This window comes from Pungitius pungitius, chromosome 6 (genome assembly GCF_949316345.1).
Source record: "Pungitius pungitius chromosome 6, fPunPun2.1, whole genome shotgun sequence".
NCBI classification, from domain to species: domain Eukaryota; kingdom Metazoa; phylum Chordata; class Actinopteri; order Perciformes; family Gasterosteidae; genus Pungitius; species Pungitius pungitius.
Window position 1 is genome coordinate 14,763,694 of NC_084905.1, and position 12,257 is coordinate 14,775,950.

The following is a 12,257-nucleotide window of genomic DNA, read 5'->3' on the forward strand; positions in this document are numbered from 1 at the left end:
TTTTTAAGGCATTGTCATCTAACACGGGACTTTATGCTTCAACATTATTGCAATGTACAAAATGCTCAATGCACAGGATTCAACAATAACTGTTTAATATATATTAGGGTAAGACCAAATAATACAAAAGTAATCCACAAAAATGTATTCCTCATTTACTTCATTCATGGAGACACGGCCTCCTCAAACCTTTCATTCACCAAATCACAACATGTTTATATTGAATGTGTTTATCCATGGCAAATATTTACCTAACCTCAAGTACTCGTATATTTTATACCTAGGAATGATATAGTACATGATTATACATATCAAACAACATACAGGACACGGGGGAGTTCACAAGAAATGGCTTTCAGAAGCGTTGATCCAGCAGCGTGAAATGCAGAGTGTTAATGCGCTGCAGCTCCTGCTGCATGTTGACCACATAGCTGTCCTTTCCAAAATCACACAGGACGTACGTACATATGGCACGAAATAAAAAGAAGCTTGGGCTGAACCAAAAGCATCCCTTGATGCGGACTTTCCACTTGGACCGGTTACAGTTTGTGCATTTGCTAACGGATGGGATCGTGGGTGGTTTCCAGGGTAACGATTCATAACTAACGTGCGTCTGCTGGTGAAAATGCAATGCATGTCCCAAACTATAGCGGTGGTATCCAACCCATTTTCAAGTCATAACAGTTAATGTTATGGTCGCTACTGTTCCCGTCTATATTTAAACCCCACCTGATCCTCATGAGATGACTCTTTAATATGTTCCTGTTTAGTCTGCACTGGTGTCATCAGGTAACCAAGAGTGCAGCCATATCAAATGTATTTGTTTGATTCATAAAAAAAATTAAAAAATCAGTTGCCCACAGCTATGGGAAGACACAGAGGGCGTGTGCTTCAAACACATCCACACATCATCCAAAACAACGGCCTATTGAATACCACACCATCACATTCCGACAAGACGACTCACAGGTTTTGAAAGAGCATTCGGAGACGAATCTCAACTTCTGTTTCAAGTCAAATACTGTTTTACTGTAATAACCATCTACTGAATGTTGAGGATGTTTTTAAAGACTTGAGTGACACTGAAAACCCAAATGAGACTCTGACTCAACAGCAACACACACACGCACACACACAAATATTCCGTCTTTTCTTTTACTTCGTAAAGAAATAATTGGCTCATATTTTATATTTCCTTTTATGTAAATATCATATCACACCTACTCATAGAATAACACCGACAGCCACGGAATTACACACTAAGGCCTGAAATCCAGATCTTCAGGAACAAGTAGTCATTACCAATTACATGGAGGGGTAAGTGGGCTGAAAACATCCATCATTGCATACGATGCACCTACCACAATGATTGTTAATATTTACTACATGTCTGACCCTCGGGTGTTTGGTTTTCTTCCACTTTGAACGTGTACAACGTTGATTTGGAATGTTTCATCCAATGAACTTAAGTCCCTAAATACCGCGTGTGCTTCACTTTGACCTGTAATAATAAATAAATAGATGAACTGAAATCAACCCACTTAACAAATAACCCGTGCTTAACAGAATGGATGAAAAAAGGTGATTAAAAGGGAGACAAATGCCCAACATGTTGACACGTTGAGGGCTTTACGGATAGAATTTAAACCCTTTCCTGAGAATGTAACAGATAGGCTGAATTTAATGGAAATGTTCACAAAATATCTACCGTAAAAATGCTTTATAATATACATAGGTTTGGGAATTTGGGGAAATACCCGCTTGATTCTAACTTACATTTACAGACAATTTTTTTATTTTTAATTCATCATCCTATTTTTTGAATTATTATCATTATTAATTGTTAGATTTGAAATGCTCATTTTGTCAAGATTTAGATCTTGTTGAACAGCCTATTTTTCCACAAATGAGTCATAACGATTACAATAAGTAAGAAAACAATTGACCACTACCAAAAGAATAATATGCTCCCAAATAATAAACTTAAGAATTTTACCCTAAACCTAAAAGGACTAGATTCATACAGAAAGCAAAAGGAATTTGTTGACTCATCCCTTTAATGACAAACGTCAGCTGAATATTAAGCAGCTACACCGAGGGTAAATATATTTAGCCTTTGGTGACCTTCAAGGCTAATGAAAGTAAACACGTTTACCATCTAGCTACTACAGTACATGAAAAACACATTAAACGTAATCGAGCAATGTCTAAAGAGTGTGACGGACGAGTCCACCCGATTAAACGAATGAAGCTCAGGAGACTTTTAGCTGTACCATGTGTCTCTGTTGGAAAGCAACACACACACACACACACACACACACACACACACACACACAGACCAGCTAACATTGATCATTATCCAAAAATAAATAAAATAAAACAGCTTTTTTTCCATAGCTTACTGTTGGTTTAAATGTGAAGTGACTTGAATATTAACTCCGTGAATGTCCGGCACACTTCCACCAAAGACATGACTTTTCTCTACATTGTTCCGGTTTGAATTCAGCGTGTACAGTGTTACAATGAAGGGCGCCTATTTCGGACTTGCGTTCTTAATTGATCCCTTTCCCCAGCTCCCCCCTCCTCCTCCTCCTCCTCTGGCCTACATGGGCTCGTCGTAGTTGTAGGTGGGAGCTGCAGAGTACTGGTTCTGCTGCACGGCCCCCTGGGCGGCTCCCATCGCCGCCTGCTGGGCCGCCTGCTGGACGTGGGGGTTCTTCCAAGCCCCGCTGGCCCACTCCTCCTGGGCCTTACCCAGGCTGCCCCCGGTACCCCGGTAGAAGTTGTGCACCTACGGAAGAGGTTGTTATTCAAAAACAAGAACAAAAAAAGAACAAAAAAAAAACTCTCTATGGCATCAAAAGTTGAGCTGAAATGAAAGGGTTGAGGAAGAATGTTTTTAGTCGTGTTCTCCGTGTGGCATGAATTCCACTGAGGAGGACAGGACTGTAATTTGACGCCTGTGCCGCGTGCCGGACACCGTCGGCTCGGTCCAATCACCCCGTACGTCGGACCGATGTCATGTGGGTGCCTGGGATGGATTCCCATGTTAGCCAATAGCATGCGTGCTAACATTAGCAAGCTAAAAAAATTCGCTTTGTACTTGAGACGCTGGGTATCTTTGAGTAGAATATAAACTCAACACCATGGACCGGACATGCAGACAGCTTTGTAACATTTTTGATTGAATGAGTAGAAATGTATCGTCACCTTTGTGAGTGCAATGAAGGACAGTACGGCCACCGCGGTAAACATGATGGTGGGAATCAGCATGACCACAGCTGATCCAATGTTGGTGCTGAAGAAGGTGATGGTAGCCAGCCAGCCACTGATGGGAACAACAAGAGAGTTAAGTAATACCTCAAGACCTATGGCCACGCTAAAACTTCTAAACTAAGTGTGTCCATTGGTTTTAAGGTAGAGGCTTTCAAACGGGCATTATACAAGAGGCCGGTGGACGCTGGTGTAGTTAAGGCACTTTAACAAACCAAAAGTCACGCTTCTCACGCTCATATCTCAGAAATATCTGAACACTCCGATATGATAGCTGGGATTTTAGATTCAGCGTGGGTTCCACTTCCTAAGGATTAGGAGATAAGGATATCTCTCCATCCGAACTTAGAGCTGCAAAAACCTGCTTAGAAAATTATACAAAAAGATGCACTTTACATCGTGATTGTGGTCGTGGGCACATTTCCCACAGGGACTTCAGCTCATTTGGAAAACTTTTAACTGGGACAATTTTGGCAAATTGTGAATGAATGCAGGATCTCAATATTGTTAGCGGCGGGACCAGTGTCAGTCTATTGAAAAACACCCTTGTTTAAGGGGTCACGCGACACCTCATCTCATCTCATCTCATCTCGGACTGACCTCACAAAGAAAAGATGAACTTATTTTCACCCGTCAAAGAACCGTGCTGTAAATTTACAGCATAACCAATATACTGTAAATGCTTGCATACAAGCCACAAGCCCTCGTTCTAGGAAATTTGCAGTCACTTAATCTCAACTCAACATAGCATCGATTTCAGAGAAACTGTGTTAGACAGCGACCCCCCCCCCCTCCATCACAATCAAAAATCCATATATATTTTGGAAGAACGGTGCCTTCACCCATCTGTATTCACGCTTTATATCAAACAGATCTGTGTTTGTCACAGCTCTTACCACACACCCCAGCCTGGAATGCCAACAGTCTGAATGATACTGATCACCACCTGCGCCATGAAGACGAAGAAGAACGCCATGAAGTTGAAAGAGCTGTCGGTCCTGATCAGAGAGAATAAAAAAGAAAAAACATCAGAGCTGATGTGATCCAGAGGAACAGCAGGTAAAACATGTGGAGTCAGCTCACTTGAAGGCCTTGTAGATGGGCCTGAACCAGCACACGTAGGAGCAAGGTGTGAAGAGGATGAGCCACAGGATGGCCATGCCGAAGTTGGTCGCTCCGCCGCCTCCGCACATCCACGCCAGACAGCCGATCAGATTGACAGCCAGCGTGGCGCTGTTCACTGGCAACGTGGCAGAGAAGGAGCGAAGATGACCAAAACGGAGACGGACGGAAGACCAGAGCCTCCGTGGTGAGAATCCCACCGGCTGCGTTACTCATAATTCAGCAGGACCGACTCACTCTGAATCTCAGACCTTCAGTACTAAAGCTACAACGCAGCACACACAGCACAGTTTGTATTCTACACTTTGTTCAGACTAATCTACTCTTATATCAGACTTACGTCGCTGTTTTCAAGTGGCAGAGCCTATGTGGTGAGGAAAAAGATACCATGACACAAATGCCTTTTGACACATAACTACACTGTTATCACGAAGAGCTGTCTCATTATTTATAGATCTGGTCTACGTCAAGGCAAAGATTGTGACTAGAAGTCGCTGGGAGCCTGGGACGTCTTCAAACATCTTGCTAGTTTTCTCATAACAACTTAAAGACATTCAAACTTAAGGGAGGGACAAGAAAAGCAGCGAATTATCACATTTAAGAAGCTGGAGCCAGATAAATATGCCAACTATTCAGTTTCTGCAGATGAACTCGATCAAAAGCTCTCGTTTTAGATTTGTTAGTCGATAGAAAGACCAAAAAGCAAATGTATTAAACTGAAATAGACATAATAATATCCATCCATCTATTCATGGAAACGCACAAGAAAACCTAAATAATATTCGCTGTGACCGTTGGACTGGTCAATCTGGTCTCACAGCTGTGCTGGAGTGTCTATGACGTTTAGTTCTCAGGATGTTTGGGGTTAAACAAAGTGTCACGGCATCAAAACACAGAAACAACAGCTTATGCCGCAATGCCAGAAACCCACACGTAACTTGAGTTGTGGTAAAAAATGTTATGTGTGCAAAACTGTCCTGCACCTTAATAGTCTACTCAAACTTTTACTGCAGCTATACTCACAGATCCACAGGTAGTAGAGCCTTTTGCACATGGTACGATGTTGGTCTGGGATCTCATTGAAGTCTTGATAAAAGCATGGCCTGAGGGGGATGAATCGAGGCAGGGGAGGGAAGTTGTTTTCTAGGACACACAGACGCGATTCACAGAAATCAAGACAGCTGCGTGGATGATTACAGGTTCTCAATGGGTCGTTTTTTTGGGCCCAGTCTGACATGCACACACCGTGAGGACGAACAGAAAAGAAAGAGCTTACCTGCCATGATGCCCGTTCAGTTATCTCCTCCACTAGTAAAAGGCACGCCGACTGTATTCTCAGCTGCCTTGAAAACGAAACTGCAGAGAAATAACAGAGCTGTTTTATTAAGTGCAGCATCACTCACTCACTCTGCTCTCCTGGTGGGAAACAGGCCACAATCCTCCATTGGTGGATACGTGCACACACCTTCACTGGAATAAAACGCTTTAAATGCCTGCATGATTTGCTATGGCCTTTTGCCGGATCCCCCCCCCCCCCTGACAGAGCATCATTCATTACAATGACAGATGAACGCTTGCTCACATAATACAGCTGTGTAATCTGCGCTGGGAGGAGGGGGTCGGGGCGAGGATGACAGTGTGGCCTTGTCGTGATTTTTAAAATGTAGGCTATTCATATCCTAGAGCCATGGTCGCAGAATAGGCATTTTAGGCCTGCAGAGTATACCGATTGGCACATGTGTGACTGATGATGTTTGCCTGGCTCTTCAACCCACGATAAAATTGTAGCACCAGTAAGGTAGAGTTACTGTAAACCACATTGCAATGCATGTCATGGTGGATGGGGAGCATGTAGGTCTGAAGGGCATCTTCCTGCCACACAATAAAGCGACCTGTGCCAATAAAAAAACCATCTGATCCCGGTCGATCCATATGCATTATGATCCTTGAACTGTCCGCTGTGTGTGAATGTTTGTTTTTTGGGCGAGGGGTGGGGGGGGGGGGGGGGCAGTGATGCTGCAGCGGGGCACAGTGCATCGTGATCACGGGCGACGGAGATGCGTCCTTCAGCCTGTACCACACGGTGCGTCGGTGCTTCCTGTTCATCCACACGGCGAGCAGGTCGGACCCGAACTCCTCACGATACGCCATGCACGAGTACAACATTTTGGTGGGCTTTCGTGATTCTAGCATCGGGTTTATTTTTAACAGACTACATCCACCCCCCGCGCCCCCCTCCCTCGTCCTCCTCGCGCCCGCAAATGAATGGAAAAGCGTTGATTAAAGCCTTACCTTCGGTGAAGTCCGTTTAGAAGCCCTCCGTTGGTTTAAATAGCAATCTGTGGATTAACCTGCATTAAAACGCGTTGGAGGAAAACGACGAGATCTGCGGCGGCTACGACAGCGTTACGTTTTTTCTCAAATGACGGGGTCGGGAGTAAGAGGTGGTCATGTGACGTCAAACCTAATTCTTTACTCACATCTCTCCCCCCTCCCCATCCGCTGGTTTTACCCGCCCGAGCAACATCAAGGCCTGGAAAACAAGGGGTTTTGTTGCTGGCCGGATCCGACCAATCAGAAATCATAAATATTTCTACAAGTCCCGCCCCTCTGATGCTGTCCACAGTGCTGAAACTGAAAATGGGCTTTACACAATCCGATTGGCCGGCTGTTATCACATTATCAAATATATCAGGCTACTATACAAATATTAGAAAAAAGAGTGTTGAACTAGGATATAGGCTGCGTGAACTACAATAGTGGATTACACATTGAGCACTTTTTAAGAGTTTTTTTTCTGAAAAATGAAAGGCAGGTGTATTTTGTTGCACATTTCGAAAATCCAAGGCAACAAAAAACCTAAGTTTTGTGACCTACGTTTTCTAAGTTTTCAAACCAGGATGTGTGGTCTTCCATCTGCTGGAAATGTGTTCCTGGCTCTGTACTGAATGTTGCTGCTTTCCTTGTAATTTCCTTGCATTATTCAAGTTTAAGTCAGCTGTGCGCTCTTCCTGTGTCTGTATTTACTGACAAACACCCTAAGCCTTCCCACTCCGCCTGATCTGCCACGTTTGTGCTTACTCTTTCATCAATGCACTAAGTTGTCCTATTTCCTGTATTTTCTACGGACCGTGAACGCAGCTCTTCGTTAAGCTAACGCTAGCGCTTCCTGCAGTGCTATGAGTTGAGGAAGACTGAAGGTATGGGAAAATTCTGACATTAAACTAGTGGTTTCGTTGTGAAATGGGTATGTGTGCCACGGGGAGGTGTTCTTGATACGGCCAGAATGCCTCAGCGGTCCGTTTATGCCGTATTTCTCATCAGCAACGGAATTCAGCGACTGGTGAAAGTTATTAGCAGATCTTCAGTTGTTTTAGCGTTAGCTCAGCTAACGTGAGCTAGCGTAGCTTCCTCACACCCTACTAACCATTACACCAATGCACAGTTCATTAACTTTAACGTCACAGCATTACTAGCTAACCTAACACAGAAATCTACCAGGAACTTATGTTGTTTCCAGCAAAGAAACGGCTCGGGTAAAAAAAAAACGGAAGCCTTTTTGTGTGTGTGTGTGTGTGTGTGTAAAAAAGTTTAAGGGACAGCAGACGTTGATTATAAATGGAAGTAACACAGGTTTAATTTGATTTATTAAGCTTGAACTGCAGACTCAAAACTAGTTCATCCCTATCGGATACCACATGCAACGATAGTTTCCCTGTGAGAAAATGTCTCCCTTCAAAGTAAGAGAAAATGAGCAGGGACTTCAAAATGTAACGTTACATCCCCGCCTCACACGTTTTGGGTCACGATGAACATGCAACAGAAATAGAAACAGTCAACCAACACAGTCAACCAACACAAAATAAATCCGACTTTTAAAAAAAAAAGTCCTTTTATTTTGTTGTTGTAGATTCTTAGGAATTATCTGTGGCGTTAAATATGCTTAATCAATGTATTTGGGGATTTTGCAATGCATTGCATTCCTCACCGTTTTTCCAAAGATCACGCGATTGATCAATTCATGGGGAAAACAGGGATTAAATGTTAACACTTTATCCCCCTACACATGTTGTTGTCGCGAGGCGGTTCCAATACTCCCCATCACCTCTGTCCTCAGTGCTGGGAATGCAGCCTCCGCTCCCGCCTGAGCCCGTCCGGGAGCTGGTGTGCTCCTGTCTGCACCGAGACCCGGTGGCAGCGGACCTCCGCTGCAGCCTTTTTGCTGCAGCCGCACAGAGCTACAAGAGGGACTCCTTGCTCCGGCCCTTCCCCCCGAGATACGCAAGTGGTGACAACAAGAACTTTGAGGAGCTGGTAAGATGTATGCTGACCGCCAACACTCACACTGTTGTAGCATTTGTGCTTGATTGGTCATTTGAAAGTTTTCTCATTTCGTTCAAAGTTTGAAAGTGAGTGAATACAATTACGATTCATTTTTCACCAAAGAACAATGCACAATGTTGGGATAACTCAAAGACGTCTTGGAAGTATTTGTGCCGAAAGAGGCTGCATGACGACCATTGGCACGGCTTTGCAAATGTATTAAAACAATGTGTGTATTTTGGTGAAATTTTTTAAGATAGTACTCAACAAAACTGGGTTTATTTACAATAACAACTGCATTCCCACTTTAGTGAAGCAGAGATCAAAATATCTCAGCTTGGCAGGTGTTTAAAAACAAAGATTTGTGTCGAATGAAATGTCAAGCTCATCAAAAATAAGCCGTCATTACTCTGAGGAGTTGAGACCATCCTTCTTTTCACTGTACACGCGCTGTCTATCAGTGTGAGTGTTGTATCTTGGTTTCTGTGGGCATTGTCAAGTTGTGGATTGACCAGCCCACATGAATGCACTGTTTCAAGGGGGACTCATCATTTCCAAAAAAACACAGCTTCACACAAAGGGAATCGGAAGGCACTACCTCCTCCTACGTGTGACTACACTTGAGGCAGTAAGATTATTAAAACAAAAGTCCATTTTCTTCTCTAGCTAGCGGATGTGCACTCTTTGCCCGGTGTGAGAGAGTTGGTGCGACTACGAGCCGGCGACGGAGACCATCATCTGGCTCTCACTCACTGGATTCTCTCTTCAAAGAGCTTTGCCGTGAAGACGCTACAGAAAGATGAGGTACATCCCTGAAAGCACAACAACCGATGTGTCTTTTACTGCCGGCCCCTTTTGCTCACAGCATGTCCCTAAACTTTACCAGTATGCCAAACTCTGTGACCTGACGGAACACGATGGGCTTTCTGCGCCTGTGCCCGACTTCCTGTTTGAGTTGGAGTACTGTGATCAGATGAACGCCAGGTTTGAGAAGACAAGGGGAGGTCGAGACGTCTTCTATGCATTCCACGGGAGCCGCCTGGAAAACTTTCACTCCATCATTCACAATGGGCTGCACTGCCACCTCAACAAGGTTGGTGCAAATCAATCCCTGCTCCATTTCTTCTTTGGCAAAGGCTCTGTGGAGCTTTTCGGATGTATGGAAACAGAAACTCCAGTGAATCTTGTGTGTTTTCTTCCTGACGTACGCGTGCAGAACTCAGTGTTTGGAGAGGGGACGTACCTCACCAGTGACCTCAGCATGGCTGTCCTCTACAGTCCCCACAGCAGCGGCTGGCGAGAAAGTCTTCTGGGTCCACAGCTCAGCTGCGTTGCCTTGTGTGAAGTCATCGATCACCCGGATGTGAAGTGCCAGGTTAAGAAGAAAGGTGTGTGTGTGTGTGTGTGTGTGTGTGTGTGTGTGTGTGTGTGTGTGTGTGTGTGTGTGTGTGTGTGTGTGTGTGTGTGTGTGTGTGTGTGTGTGTGTGTGTGTGTGTGTGTGTGTGTGTGTGACTCGCAGAAGAAATCCTGCGATTTAGATTTTCCAATCGCTTCATGTCCAAATGATCAATTCCTTTCCCATTTCAGATTCCGAGGTCATTGACCGCCAGCGCTCCAGAGCAAAGAACAGCGAAGGAGGGGACGTTCCGCAGAAGTACTTTGTAGTCACCAACAATCAGCTTTTGCGAGTCAAGTACCTGCTTGTGTACTCTCAGAGGAAGCACCTGTCCAGGTACGAATTACCAGGTGTAAACCATAACATCGAAGGTGTGTCATGACGTAATAGATGCTCAAATATTTAAAGGGCACCTAGCACCACAGTGTGGGAAAGATTTAACCTTTTTTAATTCAACTTTATGTAACTTTCTGCTTGAGCATGATCAAATCTGTTTCAGTCACACTGAGCAAAAGGACAATGTTGTTTTCTACTGCACTCAACAACAAAAGAAGTTACTCAAACAAGATGAAGAATTTGTTTGAGCGCATGTTTTTTCATGAAATTAGACCGCTATACATTTTATAAATACCAGTAGTTTTGGTATGCGAAAACCGTCACAATAATTAACATTTGTCAAAAGCTTTGCAAAAAAAACCCATTTAAATAAGCGAGGTTGTCAGTTTGGTGGCTGCTGTTGAACAAAAAGGCAATTTCTGTGTTTTTGTTTTTCAGACGTTCCCGAAGCACCTCCTGGCTCCTCAGACATCATTTTGCAATCATGATGAGTCTCTACTTTCTGCTGCTCATATTCATCGGTGCCTTTAACTCCAGCGCCTTTGTTTCCTTTTGGAGCCGACTGTTTAGGTGACAAGAAAAAAACATTGATTATCCGCAGTGCCTTCCTGATCAGAGACGAGCAAAGATGAAGTTGTATGCACCTTTTTATATACGGACTTCTCTCCACAATCATTCTTGCTTCTACAAATGAGCTTAATTACTGTTATTGCAGGATAAAAGGGGTTTAAATAGCAAATATTGGGATCATATTGTGTATTTATATTTATTTTTATGGCCATTCTGCGGTTGGAAAATGCAGAGTTTCACCTGTAATTTGTTTAAGTAAACATCCTGTTTCATTGATCGGGTTTGTTCGTGTTGCGTGAGGACACGGCCCTTCTGTACGACGAAGTCAAAGGAAAAAAACAAAATTTAGTTTGAATAACAAGAGTCTTGCGTTAAGATCGCTTTATGGACTGTCATGTGTTAAAGGTGCTATGTGTAGGATTTGGTGTTAGGTTGCCGATTGTAAAGCAACCTAAGCAACTTCTGCCAGTTGCCAAGAGTGACGTGACAACGTGAATGTCTCTATCCATGTTTGTTTGTCCTTTACAGGCTCCGGTAGAAACATGGCGGACTGCTCCATGAAGTAGACCTAGGTTAAAAAGAACACAAAATTACTTTTATTTACAGGATGTTGTACACTAAACAAAACATGCTTTGTAATTGAATATGCAAATAGACTGTCAAAATGCTGCACATTGTTCCTTTTTAATTGCAGACAATGATTAGCACGTTAACTAACTGACCACAGTGACTCATTGGCGTCGGCGAGGCCTGGCATTCAGTTGATGCGTCACTGATGACGACGTCCCAGTTTAAATTATGAAATGATTTTGCCTTACTCATTTATGGTCGGACCCTTTTTTTACTATGTGAATTTATTCTAATTTTAAGGCATTGAATTTAACTGCTGGGTTTAAATGAAGGAAAAATATTTTTTTTGTGGTTCTCACATACTGTGTTTATAATGATGGATATTAGAAAGGCCACTAATAACCTCACCCATAATTATTTAGGATACAATGTTAAGTATAGTACATGAAATAAACGTCCGCTGTAGGACAATATGTCATTTGTAACATGAAACACAAATAAAGCAATACTTCTGATTTAATCTCTTTTTTATTGCGGTTAGTTTGTTCCAAAGTTGAATTTAGAATCTCGGAGTGTTTGTATTTTACTTTAAACATACATCAGTTCTTCTGTACTTTTGTTTTGCATTTTATTCAAACTTCAACATGGGCTTCTTGTGAGGGTGGGG

The 12,257-nt window shown here is 43.2% G+C and overlaps 2 protein-coding genes across 2 annotated transcripts; one reads left to right on the forward strand and one right to left on the reverse strand.

Moving 5' to 3' along the window:
* Positions 1–78: 78 nt before the first annotated feature.
* On the reverse strand, positions 79–6,923 carry scamp5a (secretory carrier membrane protein 5a). Its single transcript, XM_037452714.2, has 7 exons — positions 6,688–6,923; positions 5,672–5,751; positions 5,419–5,538; positions 4,357–4,513; positions 4,170–4,271; positions 3,211–3,328; positions 79–2,791 (listed from the first exon to the last, which is right to left on the reverse strand). The coding sequence occupies exons 2-7, from the start codon at positions 5,676–5,678 to the stop codon at positions 2,603–2,605; spliced, it is 693 nt and encodes a 230-aa protein (XP_037308611.1). The 5' UTR covers positions 5,679–5,751; positions 6,688–6,923; the 3' UTR covers positions 79–2,602.
* A 332-nt stretch (positions 6,924–7,255) lies between these two features.
* On the forward strand, positions 7,256–12,044 carry parp16 (poly (ADP-ribose) polymerase family, member 16). Its single transcript, XM_037452713.2, has 7 exons — positions 7,256–7,595; positions 8,513–8,709; positions 9,385–9,522; positions 9,605–9,811; positions 9,935–10,106; positions 10,306–10,450; positions 10,889–12,044. The coding sequence occupies exons 2-7, from the start codon at positions 8,521–8,523 to the stop codon at positions 11,022–11,024; spliced, it is 987 nt and encodes a 328-aa protein (XP_037308610.1). The 5' UTR covers positions 7,256–7,595; positions 8,513–8,520; the 3' UTR covers positions 11,025–12,044.
* Positions 12,045–12,257: the final 213 nt, after the last annotated feature.